The sequence below is a fragment of the Ursus arctos genome, unplaced genomic scaffold (genome assembly GCF_023065955.2).
Source record: "Ursus arctos isolate Adak ecotype North America unplaced genomic scaffold, UrsArc2.0 scaffold_18, whole genome shotgun sequence".
NCBI lineage: Eukaryota > Metazoa > Chordata > Mammalia > Carnivora > Ursidae > Ursus > Ursus arctos.
The window spans coordinates 26,051,926-26,070,974 of NW_026622852.1; the positions used below are offsets into that span (position 1 = coordinate 26,051,926).

The 19,049-nt window shown below is 50.5% G+C and overlaps 2 protein-coding genes across 2 annotated transcripts; both read left to right on the forward strand.

The window, feature by feature from the left end:
* The first annotated feature begins 7,847 nt into the window (after window positions 1-7,847).
* On the forward strand, window positions 7,848-14,684 carry HRCT1 (histidine rich carboxyl terminus 1). Its single transcript, XM_026505985.4, has one exon. It carries the CDS (start codon window positions 8,014-8,016, stop codon window positions 8,347-8,349), a length of 336 nt encoding a protein of 111 aa, XP_026361770.1. The 5' UTR covers window positions 7,848-8,013; the 3' UTR covers window positions 8,350-14,684.
* Window positions 13,487-14,684, forward strand: SPAAR (small regulatory polypeptide of amino acid response). The gene has a single exon (XM_048223312.2). It carries the CDS (start codon window positions 13,487-13,489, stop codon window positions 13,721-13,723), a length of 237 nt encoding a protein of 78 aa, XP_048079269.1. The 3' UTR covers window positions 13,724-14,684.
* Window positions 14,685-19,049: the final 4,365 nt, after the last annotated feature.

The following is a 19,049-nucleotide window of genomic DNA, read 5'->3' on the forward strand; positions in this document are numbered from 1 at the left end:
TCTTTCCAAGGGGGGCATCATGCCTCATTCAGTTCCCTCTCTCAGTCTAGCACTGGGTTAGCGGTGGGCTTTGGGGCCAGGCCAGCCTGGGCTGCATGCTGGCCCTGCCACTTTCTAGCTGTGTGCCTCATATGTAACACGAGGATAATCGAATTGTGGGAGGTTTAAGTGGGATCAATTTGTAAAGTGTAATTATTCTAGCAATTATTAAAATAGTAGGTTGAGGAGAAAAGGGAGAGAAGTTTATTGCTTATGAATGACCCTCTCTTTTGCACTTTGCTGGGGCCTTGTGAACACTTAGGTCCCAGAATTTACCTGGTACATTGTAATCATTTCTGTTTCTGTCGCCTATCCAAGGTAAAAAGCTCCTGGAGAGCAAAGACTGTGTTTTTCTTCTCCCTAGCCTTAGCACCAAATGCAGGGCCTGGTTAAATAGATGTTAATTAAATAAATGAATAGAGTTCTAAGTGTCACAGTTATCTTTTAATGGTGGTTTCAGAAAATTATAGAAACTTGAAAAGTCAGAAAGGAAGGCAAGTTAGACTGTACAGATTCAAGCTGTCATCAGTCTTTCCCTCATTGTGCATAAGGGGAAAGTGAGACTCAAGAAAATTTACTATGTTTCCCTGCATATGTATGTCTAAATGCCCATGGGCACACCATCCAGGAGGGCTGGGGAAGAGCAGTCTCCTTGGATTAATCAGCTCCCTCACGTTCCACATACACCAGCCAATCTGGTATATTTTTTTGCATCTTTAAGCTGATACCGATTGAGTTTATGATTCTGGAGTCTGGCTGCTCTTATCTTTGGTGAATGAGGTGGATGGCTTGGCTGGGATTCAGAGCTATTCTATTTGGGTGGGCATGGTTTCTGAATATTTGTTTATTTGAGAGAGAGCAAATGAGAGAGCACATGAGAGAGACCACGGCGGGAGGGGCAAAGGGAAAGAGAGAGAGAAACTCAAGCAGGATCCATGCTGAGCACAGAACCCAATGTGGGTCAAGACTCTGAGATTACGACTTGAGCAGAAACCAAGAGTTGGTCGCTTAACTGACTGTACCACACAGGCGCCCCCTGAATATCTTTTCTAAAGCTGCTATAACTTTTGTTGCTTTCATTAATATACAAATAAGGTTTTTATTGTAGAAATGTTAAAAATATAGATTGCCGGGGCGCCTGGGTGGCTCAGTCGTTAAACGTCTGCCTTCGGCTCAGGGCATGATTCCAGCGTTCTGGGATTGAGCCCCGCATCAGGCTCCCTGCTCGGTGGGAAGCCCGCTTCTCCCTCTCCCACTCTCTCTGCTTGTGTTCCCTCTCTTGCTGCCTCTCTGTCAAATAAATAAATAAAATCTTTATATATATATATATAATGTTGCCAAAATAACAAGTCAATCACTGGTAACCCCACCACTCAGTGAGAAGCACTGTTAATATCACGTTGTATTGCTCTCCAGCTCCCATCTGTGCATATGTCTAAGGTTGAAACTTGAACATTCCCAGCTGCCCTGTATGCACAAATGAGTTCACATTTTTATGAATTCCCAGATTTTGTAGGCTGCATTTTTTATCTACATAACGTCGGTGTCTACTGGTCTCTACCCCCATCTTCCAGAGGTCTTGCCACTTATTTTTGGAATTCCAGGGGCTGCCTCACAGATTTTATACTTCACTCCTCTTTCTTCTGTCTCTTTTTTCTTTTCCATCATCACTTGGGCCAGAAGGGACCAGGCTTCCCCTGGCCCTGGCTATCATGGCCCCCCTCTGGCTTACAGCTTCAAACCTCTACTACTCGGCTGTCTCAAGTGCAAGTGGGGAGATTTCTGCACTATGGGCGTTATGGGGGAGCTCTGGGGGCTGGGTCCTCAGCTTAGTTCTTGATTCGGTGTGTCCAAAGTGGGAGAAAAAGGAGCTCTCAGGATAATGGCTTGACTTAAAAGGAAGAGACCTGCTCTGAATGTCAAAGATTGCATATTCATTCCTTCTCTTTGTATTTTTATGTAATAATTCAAATCTTTCCCCAGACAGATGCTCTGGGCCCCCAAGGAAGAAGCTCACATATTTCCTTCCAGAGCAAAATGTTGTTTCTCCCCACCCCCGCCCCCACCATTAGTGTTCTTGCTTAATTTATTCCCAGAGATTTTATATTTCTTGTTGCCATTTTTAATGACGTTTTTGCTCTGTTGTGTTTTTAAATTAATTATTACCATTATGTAGGAAAGTCACTGCTTTTTGTGTTTTTATTTTTAAATAATCTTCTTTATTAAACTCTTATTAGTGTGAATAGTTTTTAGCATAATCTCTTAAATTTTCTAGATATGTAATTATATAATACATTATTATTATTATTATTTTTAAAAGATCTTATTTATTTATTCAACAGAGAGAGAGACAGCCAGCAAGAGAGGGAACACAAGCAGGGGGAGTGGGAGAGGAAGAAGCAGGCTCATAGCAGAGGAGCCTGATGTGGGGCTCGATCCCATAACGCCAGGATCACACCCTGAGCCGAAGGCAGAGGCTTAACCGCTGTGCCACCCAGGCGCCCCTATAATACATTATTTCTACCTTTTATTTTACGCTCTTTTAAAACTGTGCTAAGTGAAAGTGGTTAAGAGTGAGCATTCTTGCTTGTCCCTGGTTTTCATGGGAACATCTCTGTTTTCTTACCATTAGTCATGATGTTGGCTACTGGTTTGGAAATATTTTTCTTTTTAATCACGTGAAGAGAGTATCCTTCTAATACTGTACTTCTATTTTTTTTTGTTCATTTGTATATTTATCAGGAATGAATAATGAGTTTTATCAAATGTCTTTCTGCCCCCTATTGAGGTTTTATTCTTTTTTCCTATTTATTTAACTAATTACAACAATAGATTTCTAAAAATATCAAACCACCCTCACATTCCTAGAATAAACTGTATTTGTTTATGGAGTATTAGTCTTTCAATATTCTGCTAGGGATATAAATATGTTATTTATTTTTTAGCATTTTGATATTTGTGGTGTTTTTATGCCATAGTTGTCAGGGTTGGTATCAGGGTTATGCTAGTTTTAGAAGGTAAATTTTATAAATTAAAAAATAAAGAAAAATTCCTATTTTCTCTATTCTTTGAGATAGTTTGAACAGCTCCAGTTGTTTGTAGGATCATTTCTTAATCCTTTTTAGAATAGACTATTTTTTTAGAGCAGTTTTAGTTTCACAGACAAATTGAGTGGAATGTACACGAATTTCCCACATGCATCCTGTCCCCACATATGCACACCTTCCCCACTATCACGTGGTACCAAGGTGGTACATTTGTTGTAATCCGTGAACCGCCATCGATACATCGTCAACCTAAGTACGTAATTTACAGTAGGGTTAACTCTTGTGTTGTACATGACAAGGGCTTTGACAAATGTACAATGACATGTATCCAACATGACAGTGTCCTAGGAAATAGTTTCACTGCCCTAAAAATCCTCTGCGCCCCACCTATTCATGCTTCACTCGTCTCTGGCCCCTGGCCACCACGGATCGTTTTGTCTCCATAGTTATGCCTTTTCCAGAATGTCACATGGTTGGAATCATACAGTATATAGCTTTTTCAGATTGTATTCTTTCTCTTACTAAAATGTATTTAAGATTCCTCCATGTCTTTTAATGGCTTGATAGCTCAATTCTTCTTAGTGCTGAATAATATTCCATTGTCTTAATGTACCTTGGTTTATTTATTCTTTCACCTATGGAATGGCATCTTGGTTGCTGCTGTAAACGTCTATGGCAGGTTTTGTGTGAATGTAAGTTTTAAACTACTTTGTGTTAATACCAAGCTGTGTGATTGCTGGCTAATATAGTAGAATGTGTTAGTTTTGTAAGAAACTGCCAGACTGTTTCTATATAGCTGTACCATTTGAGTTCCTTTCTATGTTTTTTTTTTTTTAAGATTTTATTTATTTATTTGACAGAGAGACAGCCAGCGAGAGAGGGAACACAAGCAGGGGGAGTGGGAGAGGAAGAAGCAGGCTCATAGCGGAGGAGCCTGATGTGGGGCTCGATCCCATAACGCCGGGATCACGCCCTGAGCCGAAGGCAGACGCTTAACTGCTGTGCCACCCAGGCACCCCCTTTCTATGTTTTTTTACATAACATTTTTTCATGTCAAAATTTCACCTGGGTGTACCTAGACGGTCTACCCTGGCCTCTCCAAATAGTTTGCCTAGTACTCAGTGAGACTTTTCATCTAAACACTCAATTCTTCAGCTCAGGAAATTTTCTTTATTTCTTTAACGATTATTTCTCCATGGGCTCTGCTCTCTACTTCTAGAATGTCTATCATATAAGCATATTTGAGTTCCTGGGCATTTCCTCGCTTTCTCTCTTTATTCTTTTTTTCTCCAAACTTATGAGATAGGTTCTCAGAGTGGTCTTTCCTGATTTGATTTTTAATGTGAAAGTAAATTTCCTGCTTTGTATAATTTCCCCAAATTCATGTATGGATTGACTTTTGAATATTATTTAAATAGAATATCGATTTTGGAATTTTACTATTTCTCCATTTTTTAGATTCTAATAACCCTGGTAATAAGGTATAATACTTGATATCCTTTTTCATATGTCTAGCGATTTTTCTGTATTTGTTCACTTTAAAGAGGGACCTAGATCTTTGTTTGTTTGGTATTATAATTGAAATCATTCTATAAAAATTATATAGCTTAGTTTCAAGCATGTTGGCTTCAGACGGTGGGGAAAGAAGAAGAAGAAAACCTGGTTGTTTTTGGCTTAGTGGGGTGGGGGTGGGTGGTGGTCTACCTGGCCATGATAAGAGCAGGAAGAGCTCCTGAGAAGAAGAGAAAAGTTTGCTACTGTTCTGGGCAACTTCTTTTCAATATTTACTGAGGCAGCCCAAGGTTAGGCGGAGGACTATCTCCCTTCTCTAGCTGGCATGAGCACCCAGGTTAGGAACATTTTATCCCTACTTTTCTGTGCAAAACAAAAGATGGGCTGAGTCTTGGCCTTTCCTCTGAGAGTAGACACTTGTGCAGTTCCTAAAGTCACTCATCTTGTTTCCTGCCGGTGCCCACCTCACCCTTATTCCTAGTCCTGGCTATTTATCATAGGGCTTAGGGAGGCTCTGCTGGGACATACCCTCCAGGCTCTGCTGGGACATACCCTCCACTACCTCCCAGAGACACCCTTCTTAGTCAATGCATCCATCAATATGGTTTCATTTGCACTATATCTTGTAGATATTCCTTAAATTTTCTGGACCAGACTTTGTAACAGAGAAGTTAAGTGCATGGGTTCAAATTATGATCTATAAACAGAGATCAGGAGACTGTAACTTTTGGCGGGTCGGAATATGAAACTGATTTTTATAGTTTCACCACTAGGTGGTGCCACCAATTACTGAAAACAACGGTTGGATCGCGGGACAGCTAAGCACTGCTTGTACCTAGTATAAGCACAAGTTTGTGAGCTTGTATGGAGCTTGAATGCACTCGTGCGTGTGTGCATGAGTATATGCGCACTTTGGTGCATGCGTTTACCCACAGAGCAGTTTACAAGGGCACACAGGCATGTAAGTGCATGCATAAGTCTGTGCGCCTTGGAAAGTGTGGGCATGAAGCCAAATGACAGGAACTCCAAAAGGCTGACCTATCAGCTGCATATGAAACTCCAGTCCCTCAGCTAGGAAGGCAGCCTGTGGAGTGTGCAGAAGACCAAACCCTATGGGAGAAATACAATCACAATGCTATAGAACAGCTTTTCTGACGCAACCACACATTCCTCTAAAGTCATCAGTCCTGCAAACCCTTGTGTCCAGTCAGACCTCCAAGAAGGTCTCAATTGCTTCTGCAGTCCCAGAAGTCTATACCTTTCCCCAAAAGCTCAAAGCGTCTCATCAAATCCCATCTTCTGTCTGATGGGAAGTGACTCTGCACTTAAGAAAACAAATGTCACGTCCTGTGTGTGTGAGAGGGTGGGGCGTTCAGCGTCATCCACATCTGCCCATCCCTGTCCCTGTTATCTCTGTAGAAGATCCCCAGCTGATTTCAGACTCTCACTCTGGATGCCCCCCTCATTCCAGGAATAGTGCTGTCTTTGTTACCTGCTGTACAGAATAGCCCACAAACCTGGCAAACTTTAAGCAAGTTGCTTCCCTTCTCTGGCCTCAGTTTCTCTAACTCTCAGTGAAGGCTGGGTCTGGGTGATTCCAAGAGGCCCTTTGTGCTGAATGAAGCCCTGCATGCTGGGTGATTCCAAGAGGCCCTTTGTGCTGAATGAAGCCCTGCATGTCTGCAGTTTGCAGGGCCCTGCTCCCATCCTGTGGCTGGTGTGGAGTGAGAGTCTCCTTAGAGAAGAAGGAGAAAGTTCTGTTTGCCTTCCTCCTCTTCTTTCCAGCAGACTTCCCTCCTTAACAGGCCCTGAGAGAAGACAGCTGGGCTCCCAGGGCCCCAGAAGCCATAGGAGGGAGTTCTCACTCTGGCATCATTAAAAGTTTAAGTGGCTTTCCCTCTGAGGGCAGAGGCCCCTGGATTCATTAGAGCTGCTGCCCCCTGGGTCCAATTTGGTTGAAGGGAATGTTTGGCGTTTTCATCCAGAGAAGGTTTTCACTAAGGGTTTGAGGCCTCCCTGAGAGAGCTCATCTCATTGAGGTCTGAGGGGGAAAGTCCCTGGAGGTCACTGCTTGCCCTGGCACTTTTCCAGAGGAGGAACCGGGCTGGGTCAGGGTCAGAGGGGAGGGGCTGGCCTAAGGACACAGGGGCTGGCTGCTGAAAACCTTCCTCCAGGTGGCAGGGAGATGGGCACTCACCAGCGAAGGATAGGAAGGGCGGGGGCCTTGCTGTGGATGGCCCCTGGGCATCTCCCGCAGGTGCAGAGGGGCTCTGAGGATGGCTTGACAAGCCCACAGCAGAAAGGGCTCCCCAGGGAGAGAGTGGGTGCCTGGCCCTGAGGCATGCAAGCCGATGGACAGTGCTTGTTTAGGATGAACAGAGGAGATTCGGACTAGGAGGGGCAGGGGAGTCTGAGTGCTCAGGTCCTGCCTGCTCTGTAAATTCTTCACCAGGAAGGAATGGCATGTCACTCCTGCTGTGCAGAAGGTATGGGATGGAGCCAGAAGCCTGCCATTTATGGCCAGTCAAGACTGTTGAACGGGGAACCGGGAGGCAGTGACAGGGTCTGGCCTCTCTGAGCTCAGCAGCCTCCTTCCAGCCTCCTAAGCGTGGGCTAACACCCAGACAGGGTGGGTCTGAGGACCTAGAGACAGGGTTCAGCTTCCCTAATGATGGAAATCTGCCTGCGGTACCTCACTGAGCTCCTGAAATACAGGACAATTCATTCCACAGGGCCTGTCCCTGTCCTGGAGGACTCGGGTGGAAGGACAGGGAGCCAGAGACTCTCAAATGCTGAGATCTCCCCGGTCCACACTCCACTACAATAATATTGATGGCAAATGTGTGTCAGGGACTGGTTTAAGTGCATTATAAATCTTAACTCCTTGAATCCTTAGAAAACTCTATGTATGCGGGAAAGTACTCTTATTGGCCATTTTGCAGATGAGGAAATCGAGGCACAGAGAAGTTAAGTAACTTGTGCACAGTCACAGAGCTAGTGAGTTGTATTGTTCCAGAACCCACATTCTTACTCGCTATGTTGTACTGTCTAAGAGTGGAGGGAGCTGAGTCCAGGGAGGGGAAGGGGCCGGCCTGGTCACTTGGCCAGGTGGCGGAGATGGAGGGCCCTGGACCTCTTGTCCCCAGCCTCAGGGCTCTTCCTTCCACAGCCCTGCCTGACAGCTCCTCTGTCCACACCCAGCCTCCCCACGGACTTCCCCAGAGTTAACAGTCGCCTGGCCTCGCGCTTGGCAGGCAGCTCCAGCCCAAAGAGGCTGCGCCCACATTCCCTGGCTGCTCTCCAGCCCGCAGAAACGGAGACAACAAGGTCCTGCGACTGTGAGGGCTGAGCAGAGGCTGCTGAAGGGGAGGAAGCAGCAAGGAGCTGCCGAGGGGAAGGACTGTCCAGCTCCCAGATGCTAGGCCTCGTGGGCTTGGTCATAGGCACTGCTGTGGCCGTTCTGCTGTTGCTGCTGGTGGCCGCCTGCCTGTGCCGGGGACGCCAGGACCACGATGTGGAGACGAACCGGCCTGCAGCGAGGAGAAACCGAGTCCGGTGGGCCCAGCCTTGGTTCTTCCCGCGCCGGGGCCACCTGGGACACCTTCACTATTTCCGTCATCCTGGCCACGTGTCTCACACGCACCATGTGGGCCACCAGCACCACCTCCACCATCACCAAGCCCACCAGCAAGCCCACCACCACCACGCCCACCGCCACGCCCACCACCACGCCCACCGTGGCCGCCGCTAACACCCGGGAAGGGCGGCGATTGCCTGCCCTGCTGTCACCAGGACTCCGTGGACCCCCGTGCTCCCGTGCAGAGGGGCGTCTCTGTGGTAAACGCCGGGTACTGTGCCTGGGTCCTGCTGGACTTCTGCAAACTACGCCTCAGGCTACGATGAGGAGAGAACCGAGGGCCACTGGGGGTGGCCCTGCACTCACTGGAGGGTGACGGGGTGAGAGCAGGGGGGTCCTTTGGGGATGGACACCGCCTCGTGACTGTAACTCCCAGGGAACACCGGTGCAGGTGGACACACCGAAGACGTGCCGCGATCTCTGAAGTGCTGTCTTCCGACTACTGTGCGCAGGCCGCTGGCCCGGGGCTAGCTGGGAGCTGCTCGCACCGCCCTTGTATTTGGAGAAGGCAGTATGAGGCCGCAAGGGCAATTCGCTTGTGCTTGATGCAAGAAAATAATAACCACCGAGAAGCTTTTGTGAAGAGGCTCTTGATTGTAACTCAGGTGGGAGAGGGAGCAGCCAGGCATGTCTGCTGTGCCCTGGGACCTTCCTCTCCGCAGAGAAATGAATGCCCGGCGCAGGCTCCTTCTGCCTGGTGCTGGAGGGCCGGCTGTGCACGGGCGGGGGGGGGGGGGGGGGGGACCCGGACGGGCCCTGTGGTGCTCCAGGGCAGTAGGGAAGTAAAGTTCGGGACCCAGGCTCTGAGGGAGGATTCAGGGTTTGCATGCAGCCCTGCCCAGAGCTGGCTCTCTGTGTACCAGGGGGATTCTGGGCTTCTGTAGGACAGTCTAGGGGCTCAGGGAGAAGAGCGATGAGGCCACCCAGACTGGCCCCCAAGGGCTCTACCTCCAGTGCTCTTCCTAGCCCATCTCCAGGGCAGACTGAGCTCTGAGACCTGCAGACGCCTCACTCTGCAGGCTGTGTTGAATTCACTCTCTCCTTGGTAACTGGGTCAGGGTTTCTTATCCAAGCCTTGAGTCTCCAGCTCCCCGTGCCCACGGGGGTCTCTGTATATCAGAGGGGTGGAGAGGTTCTTTAAACTGGAGGAGGTGGTGCTGGGTGGCCTTAGGAGAGTGCTTGCCTCCTGGGGATCTCAGTTTCCTCTTCCCTAAAATGGGATAGATAGCAGAGACTCCTTCTTGCCAAAGCCTGGAGGCATGTTCCAAATATCCCATGAATAGCTGGCAGAATTCCACAGGGAGGAAGGAAATCTTGTTCTGAGGCCTTCAGCCTGTGCTTGGGTGGGAAGTGGAGGGAGGAGAGCCTTGGGGGCCAGGAGAGGTGGTGGGGAGGGGCTCTAGAATAAGCCAGAAAGTCAGGGGCCTGGTGACTCATTGGAACAGAACATCCTGTTTCTTTTCTATTTCCCCGTGGATTCTCCATGAGGGCTGGGGTGTGTGAGGGGGAGAGAGAGCCAAATTCACACTGACAACCGCACTAGATTTCTGGGCTGGGAAAGTGGGCGATGGGTCGTCAGTATGTATTGCTGATTTTATCTCTGCTGTGTCCTTCAAATCCTCCTCCCCTCCCACATTCCCATGTTTGCCCTAGCTTGCCCCCACCCCCACTGGATTTCTGCCCATCTCCAGCCCTTCCCTTTCTGAAGTGTCTCTGCACTGTGGCCTGAGGGGTCTGCCGAAACACCTCATCACCCTAGGGGGAAAGTCCCTTCTTTTCAGTTTGCTATTCAGAGCCCCCTGATCTGGTTCCTGCCCCTTGCTCCTTTTGTCCTGTCCACACTGCTCCATCATTGGCTCCAGGAAACACCTTGTACCTTCCCCTCTCTGGGTCTTTGCTCAAGAAGAATTTGTTGCTCCCTCCTATAGGTTTCCAATTTGTTATTAGTATTTTTGTATTCTGTTGGAACATGATTACATTGTCTCCTTCCCCTGAGATTTATGGCAGGATTCAGTGGCCCCTGCTCTCCTAGATCTGAGAAGCTATGAGGGCTCCCTGCCCCCAGCACAGAACCAGCCAACACAACAGATGCTCAGGAAAAATTCTCAGAACCTCATGCTCTCTGGAAAAGTAAATACGATTGGAATAACCACTGCCAGAAATTTGGGGCTTGTGGGACACCAAGTATAGCAGTAGGGCCTCGAGAGGATTAGGCCTCCGAGCTCCTGGGGCCTTGCTGAGGGGGCTTGGGTTCCCACTCCAGACCCGGTGTTGGGGGTCTGAAAAGTGGGAAACATTTAACAGATGGACGTGTGTGGCCTGTTGGCTTGGACGTCCGCTCTCCCTCATCTCTCTGCAGAGCCCCATGTCAGACTCGGCTGGCCTGCCTCTCCTCAGTGTGGCCTGGAGTCTCTGGGAGAACTCTGCCCTTTCTGTTCCAGGATGTCTGCCACCGTCTTTGCCCTCGCTAATGTAAGGGAAAGCGTGGGATGTAGTCTTTTTCTGATCAGTTGACGATGGTGGCTAGGGGAAGACACATACGTATCTAAGTAATAGTTACCTTGGGGAGTCCCACGGGGTCTGGGGTCCATGGGCAGTGGCTGCGTATCCTGAGAAGAAGAGAAGATACCCAGGAAAAACCCTTAGTACAAACATCTCTGAGCCATGGGCAAGCAGGTATGGGTGTCTTGATCTTTCCAACTTGCCTGATAGTGCTGCTGCCACTTGTCACAGGACAGGGCTGTGGGGGGATGGGCAGGGGCGAGGATCCTGGCCTGAATGGGCACTGTGCTCAAGGCAGTTGCACTTCGTCCGTCTTTATCAGAGGCTGCTCCTTCTGCCCTGGGCTCGAGATGCCGTCTTGGTCATCCCACATGGCAGACTGTCCGTGCGATGTGAAACCCCAAGGGGCCTTCAGAGCAGGCTGCCCCTGTCCTCACAACACAACCCAGGTCCTTCTCATTGTGCCACACAGCGTCCGTTCAAATACTGAATGCCTGCTGTGAGAACGGACCAGAAGTCCTATTTTTCTGATGAATCAAGGAAGGGCCCCCAAATCTCAGGATCCGATAAGGAAACTGATACAAAGCAGAAGATAAGAGGGCTGAGCAATCGCCCCTTATTCCAGTTTAAAACTGCTGAAAAGTGTGCACCTACCATAAGCCGCCTCCGACTCTCTGCATCCACAAAGAACCAGCAACCAGAAGTCAGAGAACAAATAACTCAGTTGAAACCTGATTCCTCTGGTGCCTCTCACCTTCTGAATCCGTGAGTTGATTTTGTTAATTCAACCTGAAACCACACAGAGCAGATTGGCTCATCATGTTTCCTTCTCTCTGCTCTGGTTGCCCCAGTTAATACCAATAATTCGAGGTGTCCAGCTTCCTGCCATGGGCGCAGCTTGCCCAGTGCTGCTCATGCAGAGGAAGAGCCCTGAGCTCATGCTGGAAAAGGGAAGAGTGAGAGTTTGACAGGCTTCATGTAGCCCACATAGTCACTGTCTCATTCTGCCCTTAAGCAGCTTCCTAAAACTGGTACTAAAGAAAATTCCCTGGGGCCTTGGAGAACTTGCAAAGCACCCAGGCTGCGTGACCTCTGGCTGGCCCTTTGTCCTCTCTGGGCCTTTGCACTCTGATCAGTAAAACTGCAGAAAGAGGTGAATGCTCCGTGGCCCTGAGGTACCTGGGAAGAGCACTGAGCTAGGATGGAAAGGAGGGAAGGCCCCCCTTCAGCCATTTGGTGCTCTTGTTATCACAATGACTAATTAGCTGTAGGCTACAGGCAGGTCATTTAACTTCTGACTATATGCATTTTGTCTGTAAAATGGAGACGAGATCACTTCCCAGGGTTGCTGGAGCCATTCTATGAGATAATGCCTGGCTGTGTCTGGTACCTGGAAGCATTGTTTCTCTCCACTCCATTCCTCATAGTTTGGGTAAAGCCTCCTTTCTGGAAGTGGGATAAGTTTCAGGGGCTTAGCTGTGAAGAGGTGTGACTGAGGGAGAGGGTGCAGCCCTTCTGGCGGACTTACTCAGCGGCCTGGCCGGCTCACCCCTCACCCGGAACGGCTAAGTGGAGAACCCGACTGCGCAGGGCTGGAATGGAGTGGGTGTGCGTGGGGGTGGGGTAAGGGCAGTCACCAAGGGGGCAGGCAGCTGTGCAGGTCCTGGGCCCAACTCACAATTGGAGGAAGGAATTCAGGAAGTGCTTACAACTACTCAGACATCTCGGAGCCTTGTCCGAAGCAGGACAAAGGCTGCAGCACCCCGGGATGAGTGCGCCATGCCCTGGCCCGTGGGGTGGCGCCCAGGTCAGGAGACCATGGCGCCACGTACAGCCCGCCCGGTCGCTTGGGGAAGCCTGGGGTAAGTGGTCATAGCACGTGAGTGTGGGCACAGGTGTGAGTGAGCGGGCGGCACGGAGGGCTGGGGGAGGCCACGCAGAGGAGGGCTTCTCGGGAACAGGACCTGCCTGCCAAAGGAGCCCCGTCGTAAGTCGTCGAAGGGGTTCAGGCCCTGTCAGGAGCATACCCTGCCCTCTCTAAACAGCACTGTCCCAGGCCCATGCAGAAAAAAGGAGGTCGAGTGAAAGGGACCACAGCCCCTGCCAAAGGCCCCATGGCCCTTGTGGCGACCCTGCAATGCCCCCACCTGACCTTGCCCAGGGCTGGCATTGCCTTCCTCCGCACCTGTGTTCCCGCCCCCTGCCCGTGTCCGGTTGCTCAGGAGGCAGCAGAGAGGCCGACTCAAGGTTCTTCCAGGGGAGGAGCCCAGGCTCATCCTGGATCCCCAGGAGGGGGAGTATTTTGTCTTTTGTCTGAGCAGACAAACTCTCTTGAGATGGGTAGGCGTCACCGGAGGGCCGGGTTGGCAAGATTCCCTCTGAGCAAAGTCTTCTGCTCCCTCTTTCTCAGCCCCTCCGAGTTGAGGGAGTCTTGAGCTCACATCTTTCAGGACAGCTCTTCTTCCAGAAGCTGCCAGTGGAGTTGACCACGGCTCTTGGGATCCTGGCCAGAGGCTTAGAAAACAGTAACAGAGCCCAACTGAGGACTGACTGGCGCAATGAGGAGTGCCCAACGTCCTAGTGGGGCCGTGACCCAGGGCCTCAGACCAGCATCTGCCTAGGAGCCCACAAGGAGCGCGGCTGGAAGAGCAGGGTGCCTGCTACCACCCAGAGCCCCCTGTTTCGGATGGGGAGCTAAGGCTCTAAGACACACCCCCGGTGCTCAGCAGGTCAGCTGCCACGCAGAGCCATGGAAACAGCAGTGATTGGAGTGGTGGCGGTGCTGTTTCTGGTCACCGTAGCCATCACCTGCCTCCTCTGCTGCTTTAGCTGTGACTCGAGGGCCCTAGATCCTCAGGGGGGCCCTGGCCACAGCTTCACGGTGGCCACATTTCACCAGGAGGCTTCTCTCTTCACGGGGCCGGGTCGCCATGCCCAGCCGGCGGCGGCGACGGCAGGTGCCCGGGACTTCTGGACCTTCATGTGAGGCCTCACAGCCCTCAGGATTTGTTCTGCTGGTGGGTCAGACCCACTCACCCCCCACAAGCCTTCCCTGGTGTCCCACTCCTCCAAGTCTGGCCTTCCTGGCCTTCCCCGTCTGTTGTATTCGGCAAACTCCCCATCCCATCCCATCCCAGCTTGCTGTGCCCGCCATCCTGGGAGATCTGCAGGGTTGGGACCAGGTGAAATTCAGCTCTGACCCCCTGAGCGTTCAGCTGGACCCTGCCCACAGGATGGGGCCTGGGAGAGGCCTGAAGAGTGAGTGACTGGGCAGCGTCGGATTGCACGGGGCCAGCTCTTCTGAGTTACTCAGGGGACAGCAATATAACTGGAGTTTATTGTGAACAGAGAGAGCTAGTTCACTCAGGTTATCCCAGCATGCCCGTGAAACTGGTTCTATTGCCACCAGAAGAAACAGCGCCCTCGAGTGGACATTTTTACATTTTTATCAGCCCCTCTGATCAAGTCGTTTGATTCCTTGCAATGGCACATCGCACAGAACGGAAACCTGAGACCTGTCGGTTGCCTGAAATCAGCCCTGGAATTCTGCAACCAAGGGGCTGCTTCTTTGGGAAGCAGCGATTTACTTTATAATTGAAAATGTATATCCTTATGTAGGTCTCTCAAGAACCAGGGTTGAAAACTACAAAAGGAAACAGAAGAGGAAAAAAAAACAGTCACAGAAAAGTACAAGCTGTTTGATTAACAGGAAAGCCAGAAAGAAGACTTGGAAACATATTTTGGATGAAACTTTATTAACATATTCTTATAGGTCACTTCTGTTCTTAGGCAATGTGAGTGACTTGCGTCACTTAGGAATGATAGAAAAATAGTGAACTGAAAGATAATTCCAAATAAGTTAAAATGTTATGTTCCATCGAAAGCATGTAACAAAGCTCTTGTTTTCATCACAAATAAAGAGATGCTCAGTTTTTATTAATAGAAAATCTGGGTTTTTTTTCTGTACCAGGAAATAAATGCTGTGCCGTATTTAGAATATAGTTTGAAGGGTACAAACTTCTGGGTCTCCCGGTTCATATGTCTCCAGTCAGCCCTGAATGGATAGCTCTCCTAGGACCTGCCTATTGAGGGGGCAAAACTGACCTTGACAGGGGTCTGGCCTCTATCGGTACCTAGACAGGCCATCTTGGCCACAGGAAGGACTCTCAGAGAGAGGCTTGGGGCCACACAGGCAGAGAGGGATGGCGCAGGGGAGCATGGGGAAGGGAGAGGCACAGCCCATGAACAGGAGTTCCTGGGAGCTTGTCTTGGTTACTCTGGACCCGAAAGCCCCCAAACAGGGCCTTCATAGATATACACGGAAGGGAACTGTGGCAGGTTGCGTTCTCCACAAATGAACACTGAGGCAAAGCTCGGGGTACAAGATGTTTATAGGGGTCAACATCTGTGAGGGGAAGGAGGAGAAAGCAGGACTAGATAGAGGAAAAAGTCAAATCATAATGCAGGCCCTTAATACCTGCCTTCTACCTTTGCTCAGTCTCTGAGTGCTGCCCACCCCCATTCCTTGTCCCCCAAGGTTTGACCTCCGGCAAAGCAGCTCTGTGGCTGACGCTGTCCCTGAAGTCCGTTCTTGAAGGGGTCCTGGGTGGTGCCTTTCTCACAACTCAGCGGGGGCCTGTTCTCAGAGGTGCCCGGACATCAGAGGTAGGCGAGCATGTCTAGACACGAAATACCTGGGCATGGAAGCCCCAGATGGGCAGAGACAGCAGTGCAAGGTCTGGGAGGGGAGCACACAGTCAGCCCTCGTCCAGGTCAGGTGCCTTTCAGCTGGACCCAAGTATCAGGACCCCAGGGCTAGAGCTCGTTCCTGTGCTGCATGGGCACAACCTTCCTGGGTCAGTGGAAGGAGGGTCTGCAGGCTGAAATCACATGACTATGAAAACAAAGCGAGGATGGGAAGCCTGACCTCACTCTTCAGGCAATGGGCAGTCTGTCAAGCCCTGAGGTTTCCTCATTTGTTCGCTTGCTAATCCACCCATTTATCTATCCATCCATCCATCCATCCATCCACCCACTCATCTAGCTAGCCATCCATCCATCTCCATCCATCCATCCACCCGTCCTTCCATCCATCCATCCATCCATCCACCCACCCACTCATCTAGCTAGCCATCCATCCATCTCCATCCATCCATCCACCCGTCCTTCCATCCATCCATCCATCCATCCACCCACTCATCTAGCTAGCCATCCATCCATCTCCATCCATCCATCCACCCGTCCTTCCATCCATCCATCCATCAACTCACTGAGCCTTCCTTCCTTCCTCATGCATTTGCTCATTCATTCTGTCACTTGTTCTCTTAGTCATTCACTCCTCTATTCAATATGCACTGGCTGAGCACCGACTGTGTACCAGGCTCTGCCCAGGGAACGTGGGAGTCAACCAAACATGGTCCCAGCACTTGGTGAACTCCCAATTTAGTGACCTGGACAAGGCTGCAGCTAACACACTCAGGTGCTCAGGGGAGGGAGAGCTGGGAGACCCAGGGAAACTTGGGAGGAGGTGGCCCTCAAGCTAGACCTGAAGCAAAGAGGGCACTTCAACAGGGAGAGTTTGGGAGAGAGTGTTCCAGAGGGAACAGCACGAGCAGTGATTCAGAGAACATGCGGGGGCAGGGAGTAGGCAGTTCAGTGGGAGGAGATGAGGTTGGACAACAGCCAGCTCCCGAGGGAAGGACTTCTTACCACACCAGGCCAGCGCGTTTCTGGGCAATAGACGATGAAGACAACGGAGAGGCAGCCTTGCTTGTTGGGCTGGACAGATAGTCTTTCAAAGCACGCGTGCGCACACACACACACACACACACAACACACGCCAGCATTGCAATCTGCTATTGCTACAAAGGAGCTAGAGAGACTCTGGGCAAGGCCAGCCTTGAGTGGAGCAGGGCTTGAGGGTGTGGGAGAAGCTGTCCCAGAGATCAGGGAGTTTGAGGAGGGAAGGTAGGCAAGGCCAGCATCCTGGAGCAGGCTGATAGAAGGAGGGGGCTGAGGAGAAGCTGAAGAAGGGACAGGAGGGTGGGGAGCACATGGGACAGAGAAGCAGGGAGTAGGGTTGCCAGATTTAGCAAGTAAAAATGCAGGACATCTAGTTATTTTAATTTCATATAGACAAAAAAAAAAGTTTTTAGTATAAGTATGTCTCATGCAATATTTGGGACATACTTATACTAAAGCATTATTTGTTGTGTATCTGAGAGTCTGTTTTAACTGGTGTCCTATATTTATTCTGGCAACCTTGCAAGGGAGAAAGTGGTTCTCAGGACGAGTCAGCTGGTTGAAAGCATCAGGGGGGCTGGTGACAGTGAGCACAGAGCAGAGACCTTGGATTTTGCAACATGAGGGTTGACGGTGACCTTGGTGAGAACAGTTTGAGAGGAGTGAAGGGAGTGGCCCGACAGTGGTGTGCACGCGCATGTGTGTATTGTGTGCGTGCATTTGTGGGTGTGCAAGGGCAGTTGAATCAGTGGGAGCTGGGAAGGGGAGGTTGCAGTTGAAGATAATCTGAAGGGAAGAAGAGCGATGTATTTTGACCAGAATGGCACCGCGCTGAGGGAAAGGTGATTATTATTTTTAGGAATGGGAAGGAGGTTGAGCAAGGAGGATTGGGGAGGGAGACACTAACAGTACACCAGCAAGGAAGAGACCCACAGAGGCGTCCCCAGGATGGGCCTGGGAGTCAGAGCTCAGGAAGGGGTCGGGGGGTCAGGCCTGGATGGTGGCATGCGGGTGCAGCAATGCTGCTGGGAAGGATGTTCGGGGATGCAGGTAAATGCTGCGTGCTTGCTTGTCGGGGGGCGAAGGGAGATGAGCGTGTCATGCCAGATGGTCTGTTTTCTCAGCGAAGCAGGAACATCTGCTGAGAGATGGGTATGGGTAGCTGGGATTAAGGAAAGTCTGGAAGGATGACCCAGAGAAGGGATGAGCTCCCCCTACAATCTTACTTTGCTTGTGTGTGTGGAGTGTGTGGGTGCAAGAGTGTGCGTGGGGTATGTGGTGTGAGGGTGAGGTGTATGTTGGTGTGTGTGTGTGATGTGTGTGGCATGAGTGTGTATGTGCATGAGGTGTGTGTTGTGTGTGTGGTGTGGTGTATGGTGGCCCAGGTGCTCCTGCCCTTCCGCCCAGTGCAGCCTGTTGCATAAGAAGAGGGACGGGCTCTGGAACAGGCCAGCAGCAAGCGCCTCTGTCTCCCAGGAGAAGAGGTGGCAGTGCAAGGACAGAGACACTGGAAGGCCAGCAAAGCCAGGAGTGTTTGTCTGGGGGCAGCAAGGGAAGGGGCCGCTCAAGGTCAACCAAGCAACCTGGGGGCATAGCCTCACTGGAACCGGGTTTCTGAATCCAGTATTCTCTCCGTTCCTTCTACTGCTGTTACCAGTTCCTATTTATTGGACTTCTATGCATGAGCTCCACGCTTTCTATAGATCTTCTCAGTGCTCACAGCCACCCCATCCCCTCTGTTCTGTAGCTGAGGAACCTAGCTGCCCCCTATGAAGCACTTTGGACCAATGCCTTATAGCTCGGCTGTGGCAGGAACCTGCAGGTGCAAAGCTCAACTGTCCTTTTCGTCCATAAATGGGGTCTGGCTCTGGCAAACTCTCAGCAGACCTGTTTCCTATCTTCAAAATGAAGGGAAGGCCAGAGCACCTGGGGATCTGATTTGCCCTGGGTTTCCCTGGACGGAAGCTTTGTGCCATATCCTAAGGAGAGTGGGGGCCTGGCAAGACACAATGACCCTTTTCTACTCCTTGGAACAAGTGGTTTCCTTTAAGGAAGGTACTTTTCCGGAAAACATGTTATTTCATGGCCTACTGACTCCAGAATCCAGCCTGTCCCAGAGAGAAACACCTCCCTGGCTGCAGGGCCAAGAATGTAGAGGAAAAGCAGGGCAGGGGTGAGCCCCTCCTGACAGCTGGGTTTAGAGGATCTTCCCGCTCTGACTTCCTCTAGACACAACAGGACAGAATCCGGTACCCCTGCAGGTGCGAAGCCTCAGGGAGGTTGTGGTGGGCTGGCTGGGGGCTGAGGTTCCGCTCTTGACAGATGTTTATCAGCCTGAGGCTTCCTGGGCGGCTCATGAGGATTGTGTATGGCAAAGACCCCTTTCTTCTTCAAAGTCAGAGATCCAGGGAAATCCACACGTGAACAAAGCTTCACTGTTGCTGTCCTTGCACAGACTTCACCACTGTAATATCCTCCGACTGACCTCCCTGTTCTCACCCCACCACTGCCCGCCTGGTCCCTAGAGGGATCTTCCTCACATATATTCTAACCTCTTTGGAAGTCTCCTA

What these genes read in the sequence shown, in the direction of transcription:
- SPAAR (XM_048223312.2), top strand. Translation starts at nt 13,487, where the DNA reads ATGGAAACAGCAGTGATTGGAGTGGTGGCGGTGCTGTTTCTGGTCACC.
- HRCT1 (XM_026505985.4), top strand. Translation starts at nt 8,014, where the DNA reads ATGCTAGGCCTCGTGGGCTTGGTCATAGGCACTGCTGTGGCCGTTCTG.